This window comes from Adiantum capillus-veneris, chromosome 20 (assembly GCF_014529385.1).
Source record: "Adiantum capillus-veneris isolate H3 chromosome 20, ASM1452938v2, whole genome shotgun sequence".
Classification (NCBI taxonomy): domain Eukaryota; kingdom Viridiplantae; phylum Streptophyta; class Polypodiopsida; order Polypodiales; family Pteridaceae; genus Adiantum; species Adiantum capillus-veneris.
The window spans coordinates 66,509,814-66,523,638 of record NC_140950.1 but is presented as its reverse complement, the minus strand read 5'-3'; the positions used below and the strand labels follow the sequence as shown (position 1 = coordinate 66,523,638).

The following is a 13,825-nucleotide window of genomic DNA, read 5'->3' as shown; positions in this document are numbered from 1 at the left end:
CTCATGCAACAGCTACCATGGTGCTCAAAGACATCACAAATCGTATGCATACATATTTGCTTGTTCGCAATGTTTGCATCGAAGGCCGCACGTGAGGGTGAACAGAGGTCATCCCAGGAACGTCGTACCATCGGTGAGATGAATGTTGACGATTCTTCAATATCTTGCCAATACCATAACATATTTGAATAAAACACCCCTTTATGCAAGGTAACAATATACTTCTTACTTTTGATTGTGTTCTTCTTATCATAAACTTTGAAGTCTAAGGTGTTGCCTCTACTTGTTTTGTAGTGCTTGGCACAAAGGTTTCTTTTATGCACAAATAGTGAAAGGTTGCAGGTTAGAGAGGCCAAGTGTCACCACTTTTCCTCTAAAACAGTTTTCTTTGTTACATCTTGCAGGTAGGTGCTTCGAATCCATGCTTATTAGGAGTGGTAGTCTCATCCTAATGTATATTTTTGTATTGTTTATTCCCAGCTAGATAGAAATACTTGCAAATTTGTACAACATATACTTAACAAGTGTCTTCATTATATAGCTTGCAAATGTTGAATTCATACATGTTTTTGTTACAAGGTGACCTCTTGCTATGCTAGTTGAGTGGCGTTGCTTGCAAGAATGGCTCAAGGAACTGGCATAACATGAAGCTTTTACGGTGGCACAAAGCTCTCCTCAGCGGCAATGTGGCTCCCACTACACCAAAAATCATTATGCTGACATGAAGAGATCCCTAGTAGGACAATGCAAAAACTTTTCATCAGCACCAACACACTCTTTCCTAACACGAGGGCACTCCTACCAAAGATATTTTGATGTGATAGGTCACCCAAGGAGCATACCATGTCATGGAATGGATGTAAGAACTATGACCGCACTACTCCTTGGAAAGTGTTCACAGATATATGTTTATCAAAGTTAATGAGAAGAAATTTGGACTTTTTTGTTTGTTGATGTGTAAGAGCACTCTAGGTCTACCATATTTTAGATTGTTTGATAAGTTAAATAAAATTTGTAGTCATTTAAAGTGTAAGTTTGTTTTTGTTTGGTAAGATTGTACATGAGAAGACATAATAAAGTATAAGAGATCTTGACGGAATAAGCCTCGATTAGATTCCTACCATGCACTTGTGACACCAGACCTCTCCTTGAACCTTTTGATTTCTATCATTGTGGGAAGTCTAAGGGTGGTCTATTTTCAAATTTTTAGCAATAACTTTTTTTAAAAGGAAATTTTGGTTATTTTAAAGTTTGTACACAGTCTAGGAGTTCATTCTGATTGTTTTCCTTCAGTTTCAATTTTTGATCGAGGGCACTCGGAAGCCACTTTTGAAGGTGTTAGGGTGAGATTTTGAGAAAGTTTTGTATGTAGGAAATGCAGTCCTTAACATAATAAAAAACATTGGTTCTCTGAATATTTTCAGATTCCATGGTTTTAATGCCCGTTCGAGCCCGTAGATTAAGGAAAAAGTAAGAAATGTCTGTTTTACATCATTTTTTAAGAAATTGCCAACTTGCACGTTGATTTTTGGAAAATCCGAGTAGGATACAATTTTTTTGCATCACACGATGGTCGAAGAGCACGACAAGATGAACAAATTTATGTGAGACAAGCCCAAATAGATTCGGAGCCAATTGAACACTAGAAGCTCTTGAAAACAGACTAAAAGCTCTTGAATTATGACCATGCATAAAAATAAATCTTGTACTTGTCATTTTAGGGCCTCAGGGACCCTCAACATGAGGGGCCATGGCATGGCATGATACAATGTTGCATGGTATGATACAATGTTTAGCTATTTGCCATTGGGGGGGGGGGGGGGGGGGATGGCTGATTTGCGCGCCCTTGTGGCCCCTCATGTTGAGGGTCCCTGGGGCCCTAAAATGACAAGTATTGGATGGCTGATTTGCGCGCCCTTGTGGCCCCTCATGTTGAGGGTCCCTGGGGGCCTAAAATGACAAGTATAGGCTTTTTTTGATGCATCGCCATGAGATAGAATTGGGCAAATTAATGTATTCATAGCAAACTCCCCCCCCCCCCCCCCCCCCCCCTCCCCCAATGGCAAATAGCTAAACATTGTATCATGCCATGCATTAAAAAAAGCTTGTACTTGTCATTTTAGGGGCCCAGGGACCCTCAACAAGAGGGGCCACAAGGGCGCGCAAACTGGCCATCCTCTTGTTGAGGGTCCCTGGGCCCCTAAAATGACAAGTACAAGCTTTTTTTAATGCATGGCCATGAGATAGAACTGGGTAGTTTAATGTGTTCATAGCAACCCCTCCCCCCCCCCCCCAAATGGCAGATACCTAAACCTTGTATCATGCTTATCAACCATTTTTTACTTCCTTGTGTCCATCCCCTGTTCTTGGAAATATCTTGGTCCCTATTTGTGCCTGGATGGGCATTCTACGCGCCGTTGTGGTCCCTCTTGTTGAGGGTCCCTGGGGCTTCAAAATGACAAATAGGGGCTTTGTTTTAATGTATGGCCATAAGATAGAGTTGTAGTGTTTGATGTCCGGAGTATTCACTATGTCAAATTTTCCTATATCATGTGCGTTCACCACAATGGATTGAAAGTAGCCCTTATAGGCCTTACCTACACATGTTTCTGTAACTTTACAAGAATATAAATTCCCTTCTGCATGTGCTATGTTACATATACTTTAGTGAACTCCCAAGGTCAAAGGCCTCACAAATTTTGTGCACTCAGAACATTTAGCACTAGAAATCAACCAAACAAGGAGCCAATTTTTACTTCCTTGTGTTCACCTCGTGTTCTTGGGAATGTTTTGGTTAAGCCATTTCTTTGGTATTTAAAACCACATGTGACCCCTATTGTTATAGTATCCAACCAAAGGTTTCTTGATTAGCAGTTTTAGGTTCGAGTGATACATATCTTCTATGTTAACAATGCATGTATCTATAATTTATGTTTACACTTTCTCTATCCAAATGAGCTACATAGTAAAAATCAAATCCGCAATTCAACAATTAAGTTCACAAGGTGATAGCTATTGGTATGATCTTTAGCAATACCAAATAAATAGCTACCAATAGCGAATGAATAGGGATATTTAAGAAGGTTTGATACCAAAAACTTGTCAACACTACTCAAAAAGATGGAAACTCAAAGGCTTTATAATATATATGATGAAACAAGAATCAATAATAAGTCACCCCTATATATCTACACCACCATCTCAAGTTGTCATTTCTCTAAGTCAAGCTTGGCATAGGCATAGTATGGAAACAATAACATTTTGGAAAGCAAGAATTTAGCTTTCTCAACTTTTGAAATGTTGCTATTGATATATATTCAACATCCCCAAATGAGGACATCTTGAGAAAGGTTATGATCCACTTAATAAGAATAACCATTAGTGATTAAACTGAAATCAAAATATTGCATGAATTTCTTCATGGTGGAATGATTAAGACTTGAAACTTCAAACATCTTACAGGCAAATCAGAATATCCAAAAAATCAACAATATTTCTCAAATCTGTATCAAACTCCAGTAATCTAAATAAAATACTCTCACTCAGTGCGACACCATTTAACAAAAAGAAATATTTATATTGCATGTCCATGAGAGTGTTGGGGTAAAGGCGGTGTGCCTCACCCCGGGCCGGGCGCCCAATGCCCGGCCGCCGACTGACCACTGACCAGTGACCCTTATTCTTTGTTCATATATAGAATAAGGGGTGTAGAGTATTAACGCTCTTCACTCCACTAACCCACACAGTGGCTGCCTGTGCATCTCCCCCTTCCCCATTTCTCTTCTTCCCTTCAGTTGCATGCTACCGTGCACGCGTACTTCTGTACGCATGCATCCGTGCACTCATCAATTGGTATCAGAGATATGGTGTAGCATCGTGTGCAGACGCTCCCTCTTCCCCGGCGAATCTCCCTGTGCATCCCCCTCTCCGTTCCGACCGTAACTGGATCGAGGTATTTGCGTTTTCAATTTTTGCTGCGTTTTATTGGTGTGCTGTGCGAGCTTGGTGTAAGCTCGAAGCTCTCGTGTTGAGCTCGGGGGAGAAGAAGGCAGATCGAATCTCTGCAAGGCTCGGTGTGAGCTTGGGAATGCGTGTAGTTAGCTACAGCTAGCATATCAAGAAATTCTGCACACAAATCAGGGATCTGCAGAGAGTGGTGCAACCAGTTTTGGGCGAGGCATAATTGGGTGCAATCAATCAAAGGCTTGTGAGAGCAAGTGGAATTGCTTGTGAGTAGAGCAGGTCAAGATTACCCAAGAGTAGGGGAAAGCGGGCAGTGTTAGCAGTGGGCAGAATCGGGCAAGCAAGGCAGCCGAGAGCACTTGCTTGGTGTTGTGTATAGTACGTCACACACACACACACACACTCCGTAGGAGCTTGGAGAGCATTGCAGGAGATTTGAGACCATGTGTACAAGCACAAACACACAGTGGGAGAAGTATCTGCAAAGCTACGAGCAGAGCGAGTCAAATGTCTACAGGGAAATCGAGTAGAAACACACGCTTCCGCACACACACCTGCACCCTTCAACTGACACACACACACACACACACACACACACACACACACACACACACACACACACACACACACACACACACACACACACACACACACACAGTGTGTGTAGCGCTACAGGTGGGGGACTCGAGAGGCGAGCAACAGCAAGGGCTGGCCGACCAGCTCATAAAGAGGCCCGACACCTGTGTATCACCGGTTGTTGAAAACCACGAGAATCCAGCCCTTCAATGGAGAGACAGAGCAGCAATTATATATGCACGCGTGCTCTCGATCATTGAGCGCGAGTGGGGGTGCATAGAGAGAAGGTTTTCGCTCTCACGGAGTCTCTTGAGAGACTGGTTCCCGGATTTGCTATCCGGAGGCGTAGTATCTGCATCGACATTCACAGGTGATGTATTTGTTTTTCTTTCGGTTCCAGATGAGGCATAGTTTTTTGGCGACGACATCATAGGTGGTGTCTTTACAGTGACAAGTTTTACAGACATTGGTTTGTATGGTCTTATGCGGTGATGTATGCACTTTGTGGTTATAGTTCCAATTGATGGTTTTCTAGCTGATGATATGTATGTTGACTTTGTGGTTTAGCAGAGGATTCTAGCACAGGTTTTGTGCAGGTGAGCTTACAATAGCTCAGGATACAGGTTCACAGGTATACTTGTTCAGGAGTGAGCAGTTTGCCAGGGTTTTGGTGTATGTATGCCTATTGTGGACTTGATTGACAGGTTTTGTGGTTTTGTGACACTCCACTGGTTGTTTTGCCTTATTGTTGTATAGAGAGCGTTTTGGTCGTGTTGACTTGATAATGGACACTTGGGAGTGCTAGAATTTGAGTCTGATTATGCGGATAGCCTCGCAGGGCTTCACTTGAGTTGGATTACTACTTGTGTTGCCGGATTATGGCAGTTTTGGTTTGACTTTTCAGTCATTTTTACAAGGGAGACTCAGCCGGATTCTCTCCAGGATTCTTGCCATAGTTTTTGAGACAGTTTGTGATCGAGTTGGACTCTCACATTGACATGTTTTCTTGTCAGATATGGATAGTTTGGTCCATTGGTTTCCACTCTCGCAGGCGTGAGGTTTGGTTGGTATGCTCTAGTGGTTACAGGTGACTTTGATTTTGTTGGACGTTCTCACTCGATGAGTTTTTCGAGCATGAGACTATAGCATGCGAGTTATGAGTATGCACTGTTGAGCCATTGGATGCATAGGGTTGATGCGTGATTTGTTTATGCATTGACATTATGATGTGTGACAGTGTTGAGCCGACACATGGGAGATGTAGATCTCGTTCTTCCACGTATATGCGATGTTGGCATTGTGGTCACACAGGGCACATTAGACGCTATTGTTTTAGACGCATGAGACAGCAGCACAGACAAATGCATGATGCACAGACAGGTTTGTCAGATGCTAGAGAGATGGCTTCTTATGCCAGTGACGGTGATGTCACATTTACCTCTAGCTTACACCCAGGATATCTGTCGTCCATAGGTGGCACCAGCTCCCGATGGTTGCTCGACGAGCTAGCATCATTCCATGTCACACCTTGTCATGACTGGTTTAGCAGTTTTGCTAGTGGGAGTCTTGGACGTGTGCACTTGGTTGATGGTTCAACGCATGATATAGAGGGTGTTGGAGATGTATGCTTATTACTTCCCAGTGGTGCATTGTATACTTTGTCACATGTGCGATATGTTCCCGGGATTTCATAGAGTTTGATCTCGGTGATATTCTTACGACAACAGGGCTCTCAGGTACTGCTTAGAGAGCAGTCTTTCCAGATGCAGTTGGGTAGACTTGTGATAGTTCGTGGAGCTAGGTCTTATGTTGTGTATCCACTGTAGGTATCTGATGTAAGACTGCATAGTCTCAATTACTACACTGACATGTGATGAGCGAGAGACGAGGCGAGTCTCCTTCGCTAGTGAGCTCCAGTATGCTCCAGAGACAGAGCATTTAGTTGTGCAGGACATGTCAGTAGACTCTGCAGCAGTAGACGTGGAGCAGGTTTGCTCCAGTGAGACACAGCAGGCGTCATCCGATTTTGTGCAGACAGAGGTAGAGCGGGTCTGCTCCCTAGAGGCACATGTTGAGATGATGGATATGGAGTTCTTTGATATGCTTATGCTAGATGTTGATGATGAGTTGCCAGGACACATGGTACCACCTATGGACATTAGGGACATGCATGTTCGAGTGTCAGACGTGACACACCGATATGTGATGAGTGTTCTTGATGGTGCAGTTTATGCATATAGCACTGAGGAGGCTGACAGAGACAGGATTGCGCAGATCTCATCAGCGTTTGGGCGTCTCATGTTCGCGTGTTAGTGTCGAGGCCCGACTTAGCAGCTGCGGTGGGAGCATTTGCAGCGGGGATTGCCAGTTCGATTATGATTGATGCTAGCATGACGCTTCATGGAGCTATTCAGACTTTACAGCTATGTATGCGGGATTTGCATGCAGGCTCTAGCATGGATTTACACGCTTGCCTAGAGCCGATGCCACTGCATGTAGATCGAGTGAGTGAGCTAGTGGGCGTAGGTTGAGAGAGTCTCTCCCCTACCATCTTGTATATACTAGTAGATAGCTAGTACGATCCCCTTATCGGAATAGTCGCCTTTAATTGGGAGATTGTTGGGGTAAAGGTGGTGTGCCTCACCCCGGGCCGGGAGCCCAATGCTCGGCCGCCCACTGACCACTGACCACTGACCGTTATTCTTTGTTCATATATAGAATAAGGGGTGTAGAGTATCAACGCTCTTCACTCCACTAACCCACATAGTGGCTGCCTGTGCATCTCCCCCTTCCCCATTTCTCTTCTTCCCTTCTCTTGGATGCTATCGTGCATGCGCACTTCCGTACGCATGCATCCGTGCACTCATCAGAGAGAAGATCGATGATGCAAGATATAGACCAAGAATTCCAAGTTTTTGCCCTTCTGCTTTGTTGATAGTCATCCCAAATGCAAGCCTGATTTGAAACTGACGATGCTTCATTTGAAATGGAAGCCTCTGATGGCTTCCAATAATAAAGTCAATCCTTGGAAGAAAAACTATCTCTCCAATATTTGATCATGTAACTATCTCTGCCTCAATTAGCTTATGATGAAATTGCTTGCATATCAATCTAGTTCCATTGCATAATCCACGTCTTGGATCCAAATTTCGCAGCAACATGATAGGAGCATTTTCTTTCAAGACTAAAGCATGAGGTGGAAAACCATCACCAAGAGTAAGGCTATTCAGATATTCAATTGCGTACAAATGTGTGTTTTCCTCTGACATACAAATTGAATCTGCACTCAGATACTCTTTGCAATCTCCATGCATTCTTTGCAATGCATAGTCATTAATTAAATCCACCTCTTTATTCCGTGGAGCAAGTATTTCTTGATCTCTGAAAAAACTTGCATGATCTTGCAAATGACACAAATCTCCATGTATAAAGCTCTGCCACACTATTTCCTGGAAGCATCATGAGTAAAGGTGTTTTGAATCTATCTAAGTCTCCTCCATCATCCATAACCCCATTGCCAATATCAAGCACCCAACGGGGAAAACTTTGTTGGAGTGAATTTGAACCGCGATCAACTATAAGCATATTTTTGGTAAGCCTCAGTATCTTCGTGTATTTCCATATGTGAGAATGACACAACAAAGCATTTACAATGTCTGTACGACTACCTTTTGGTACAACAGGTAGTATTTGTCGAAAGTCACCTCCAAGCAAAATAACTTTTCCACCAAACAAAGTATCTCGCTGCATAATATCTCTTAAAGTTCTATCCACTGCTTCAAATGCATAGTGATGTTTCATGGGAGCTTCATCCCATATAAGTAAAGTTGCATTCCTTAGAAGTTCTACAAGTTGACTATTTACCTTTATATTGCAAGTTGCTTCAGAGTGAAGCTCCAAAGGTATCTTAAACCTAGAATGAGCAGTTCTTCCATTACTCAAAAGCAAAGCTGCAATACCCGAGGATGCACATGCAAGAGCAACTCTACAACTTCCTCGCACTCGTGAAAGAAGTGAATTATATAAGTAAGTTTTTCCTGAGCCACCAAGACCATCTAGGAAAAATACCTTCCCTGAATGTGTGTCAACAGCTTGTAGCACTTGGTGATAAGCATCTCGCTGATCCTCATTTAAGGAAGTATCCATACAATCTGCTATACTACAATGTTCATCAACATTGAACATTGTTTCTTCAGCCATAGCACCATATTCACTTAAGGATACCAATGTTGAGTCTATTGCAGGCAACATATAATCGCAAAGCCTCTTGCCATGTTGTTGCAAAAAGCATTATATATGAAGCAAAGCTTGATTTTTTGCCACATCAGATCGCACACTTGCATCTGAAATACGCATCCTTAGGGCATAAACATAGTCCTCACAAAATTCAGTACAAAACCTGTCCCAAAGAGCAGCCGGATGAAGTGGCTCACAAAAGACTAATATGATTGCAAACAATTGTCTCAACTGCATTCCATTTTGAAAAAAAGATTCCTCTTGGAGGCAAATTGACCATTCTTCATCATCTTGCAATAATCCTCTAGCTATACATGCCTCCTTGTATGTATCATAGATGTGAACATCATACATACGCAAGTCTTCAAAACACTTACATCCCTTGCAAATATTGAGAAGCATTCGTAGGTAATAAACCTCACCAGCAGTAGGGACAATATTATGCATTCTTCCAATAGAAACACCCTGTTGTCATGGAGACCATGCCTTTCGACTTTTATTCCATACCCAACCATTTGGAAAGTCAATATATGTGAAGCTATTTGCTTCACGATAGTTTTGATTTGCAACAAACCATTATGTCAAGGCAGTTTTTCTATTTTTCTCATTATCTAGCAAATGTGATACATCATCACCATCTTGAAATGTAACCATATTTTGCAATGGAAGGTGTACTTGCAATCGTTGAATAGCTGGCCTTTCACTATGCATGTCGAAGCCAAATATTCTCCACATAGCCTCAGATGCAGAAACATAACGTGCATTGAGATAACTCTTGATCTCATCAGTGGCTCCTTCACCATCTTGAAGGACAACAGTGGCTTGATCATGTCCCTTGTAGACATACTTATAAAGATATTTCACGGCAGTGACAGTTGAGCAAATATTCACATTAATATGGGCTTGGTATCTTAGCGATAAGAGAGGGCTGTAAGGAACAACCCAACGATTATCTAAATTGTAATTTTTAGACGTAACAAACCTTCCATCATCTCTTCTCATATACACAGGATATCCACTTTAGTTTACATTTGTAGACGTAGAAAATGTTTGTGGAAACTTGAATCTACACTTACCATCAACCATACATGGAGAACGTGGGTTCAAAGGACCACATGGCCCATGAACATTACAAAGACTCGCTACATCAAATAATTCTGGAAACACATTCTTGTCAGGGAGCTCTGCACAAACCAACTTGTCATAGTGTAATGTATCTATGGGTTTATATTCGGATGCAAGTATCAACAATATATGTGCATGAGGAAGACCTCTCTTCTGAAACTCAATCACTGAAACATGTCCAATCACCTCCCCAAATATAGCTTGCTTGATAAGTAAATGCATCATATCTTGGAACTTATGATAAAACAGTCATATAGTCACATCAAGACGATCAACAACACTTTGTCCAGGTAGTAATGCATCATCTAGTTCCTTCCATCGTGGATTACATGTGAATGTGATGAAGAGATCCGGTTTACCCCTACTACGAACAATTGCCATTGCATCTTGAAATACTTGGCACATATATCTTGGACCTCCAACAAAAGACGAAGGCAAAACAATTCTACGGCCAACATTTTGACCTTCAGCCATCTCTAGCCTCAACCATGTCAACCAATCCTTGGTACACTTCACCATGAAGTGTTTTTTGGTTATTTCGCATCCACAAAAGCCGTGACTCCTCTAGAGTACTATAAGCATCCACGACATACTGTTGTAATAGCCTACCTCCTCGAAGAAGACACTCCACAGTATCATCGCTTATTTGTAAGCGAAAGACATAATATTGCTTTTGACTGAATTTTTTTCCATCGGTAGTCTGTAAATAAAGATGCCACCCATCCTCTCCACTTGGAAATAATAAAACATACAATAAGGACATGTAAGGTCGATGCATGCTGGAGATTATTTTCAAACCCCCGTGTCGAAAATTCAGTACAATGTCGCGATAAACAATATTTCTAGCATCCCCTTGTCCTGGCATAATTGCAGTAAATTCAGAACCCCTTGGTGCAAGATATTGCCAACCATCACAACGATGCTCCGCAATAACCATCCTCATATTGGATATAATAGCTTCTCCAGACAAAGAAGCAGCAGATCGTAGAGCATTTGCATAAGGATTTACTCTATGCATCATCACTTGTAAACACTCTAGAATACTACATCTAAATTTAAAACATGATGCAATCTGTTGTTCAACTCATGTTCGGTATCGAAAAAATATAATTGTGCAAAGTGTGGGACTTCATTTTGTCCTTCGACTGTCGCTAAAGAACCAATGCTATGATAGACACAGCCGTGAACCTTAAAAGCATATACACCTCTCCTACCATAATTAATAGTCTCATCGATATAGGCACCAAGAGACACAAATGCCAATGCATTTTTATATCCTCGAATGTTTTGTAAGAACTATCTACTTCTTGTTGTGGTTGAGCTCATCAAATATTTCAATTCATTTGGTGGCTCATTCAAAGGAAGCAATTGGACTTTTCCATCAGAATAGCAATATTTACCCACAAATGTTTGGATAGTCTTTCCTTCGTCCTTCCAGGCCTTTGCTCCACATTTGAAGCAAACATAATCTAAGCTTCCTAAGTTGTGCAACACACACTTTTTGGATAGAACTGGTGCCATAGATTTGTGATGTAAAAGGAGAGACATTGGATATTCAAAGTGGATGAACAAACAGTGCTTTTCTACTTTAGAATACTTTCCCTCTACTATATTCATTGTTGTCCTAACATTCATGGATTTAGAGTTTCCTTCATGTACATCATGCATGCTCTGCCTTTCATTGCACTCTAATAAAGTTCCAATAGTACTTTGTAGTGAATTCCTTGTTCTCTCTCGTGCTATTTGGCGCCTCGCCTTTCGTGAATCATCACACAGTCGACTACGTCGTGCATGACTAGGTGATAATATACGTGGTCCAGATACCATCTATGAAATCAAGTGCAAATAGATCTCATATAAATACAGTATACCTGATATAATTTGGTATGTCACTAAAAGAACATTCTTATGCATAATAAAAATCAATATAAACTGGGACATCTAATTATATCCTCTAACCTAAATACATTTGACACATTGATAGTGACAACTCCTTGCTCATTTTGAATGTCCTCTATCCCTTTTCACCTTCCAAAAGCACATGTCCTTGTGTGCTAGCTAGAATAGATTTTGTGCCAACTAGCACACAAGTAATTAAGGATGAATACTATAAACTAACCTGCATATTAATTTTAGCATGGACCAATATCCATGTTAGTATGAGTGACTATGACCTATTAATCTGACACTAAAAAGATAAGCCTACACTGAAATGTTATACAAACAAGATATGCCTTACAGACACCTACAAAAGTACAAAACAATAGTTATCTTAGATTACAAGACAATACTCTGGAAAGTTATCCAGTTTCAGGACACTAATCCTTTGTGCACTTTGCAAACCATACACTTGATTACAGGCAAACCATGTATACAGATTAAATTGTATGTTCAACAAAAAGTACAGGTCGGGCAAGAGGGAATACTAAGCATAGCCAAAAGTACAAGGCCTTTTTAGACCGAACAAGGGGGGATACTGAGCAAAAAGTACATGTCTTTCAAGGCCTAGCGATACATTGAGAGGCATCTCTGTCATTGCCAATTGATTTTGCCGAAGCTTGAAAATATCTAGAAGTCTTAGTTTGTTAAGTATCTCAGTGATAAAGTTGTGAACTAGCTTTGGATTTGTTGCTTGCACCTGATCACCTATAGTATGCTTGGAAAAACACTCTCCATACCCCCTTGGACCCACCTTTTGGTTAGCCATACCACCCACTTTTGGAGGCTTTTGAGATCTATCTTGGACTCTTTTGGATTCGTAAATATTCAATTTTTGTCTCATAAAATCCTAGTTGAACCCTTATCGAATTTTGTTGCCACTTTTATAGAATGCATTTTCCTTTTGGAACTCTCAAGTCCTAGAATATATCTTGCTTCCCATTTTACACTACTAGCCCTTTTACTTTGGTTTTATACATTTCTGCAGTAGCTTGCAAGTCTACTCGTCGGTACTTGGAAGAAAGTCTATCACATGTGTGTTACATTTGGCATGCATACACTTAAAACATTTGAACATTAAAGAAGAACACAAGAGAAGAGAGAACCATGTTATTATTGAGTTTAACAAAGCCTGAGCAAACAAAATATCAAGTGAACCATACATCTAATCAACAAAAACATTGATTAAAAAAAACATGACTTGTCCATATGTTTACAAAAGAAAGATGGTATATACAACACAATTTTATGCTCAATTTAAAAAACATGACTTGTCCATATGTTTACAAAAGAAAGATGATGTATAGAACACAATTTTAATTTATGCTCATAGTGCCATTGAAGGGATGTTGCGGGTTCATGACATGAAACCCAATCATCTAGCTTGCTCTTGGGAGAGTAACTTAGACAACATGTTGTATGCTCATATTGAAGAAATTATTTTGTACAATGACCCGAAAGCCATCTCTCTACAGACAATAAATATACATTTGATATAGAATCTAATTTGATATATGTCATGTTTTAAAAATGTTTCACTTTAATTTTTAGTTAAATATAAACTAATAATAGAAAATTATGATAATGATTTGACTATTATATTTTGTGGATACACTTTGTTCTGACACTTAATGAAAGAAGTATAGACGTGACCTAAAATCTTGCAAGGTATTTTGTATAAATGTTGGAGTTACGGTTGTAGAGAAACGCACACAGGTTGGAGAAGACAAAGGAAGCTAAAGGCACACAACTGAGAGTGTGTTACTTAGTGTACAATGGAAAGATAGATAGCCCAAATATAGATAGCCCTAGAGTGATGGGCTTATATACAATGCACGGGGGAAAAAACCTCCTAAAGAGGGAAAAAATGCCCCGACGGTCCTAGTGTGTTCACACACATCACTACCACATGTATATGGTAACAAATCCCCCCCTGGAGTGATGCAGTGAACGAGAGTTGGCACATGAGTAAAGGGAAGTGCCATGC

General features: G+C 40.8%; 2 protein-coding genes across 2 annotated transcripts; both read right to left on the bottom strand.

Moving 5' to 3' along the window:
- Nucleotides 1-7,890: 7,890 nt before the first annotated feature.
- LOC147432646 (ATP-dependent DNA helicase PIF1-like) lies at nt 7,891-8,790 on the bottom strand. The gene has a single exon (XM_086491969.1). The coding sequence runs from the start codon at nt 8,788-8,790 to the stop codon at nt 7,891-7,893; it is 900 nt and encodes a 299-aa protein (XP_086348095.1).
- Nucleotides 8,791-9,351: 561 nt separating this feature from the next.
- Nucleotides 9,352-10,122, bottom strand: LOC147432645 (uncharacterized). Its single transcript, XM_086491968.1, has 2 exons — nt 9,852-10,122; nt 9,352-9,728 (listed from the first exon to the last, which is right to left on the bottom strand). Exons 1-2 carry the CDS (start codon nt 10,120-10,122, stop codon nt 9,352-9,354), a joined length of 648 nt encoding a protein of 215 aa, XP_086348094.1.
- Nucleotides 10,123-13,825: the final 3,703 nt, after the last annotated feature.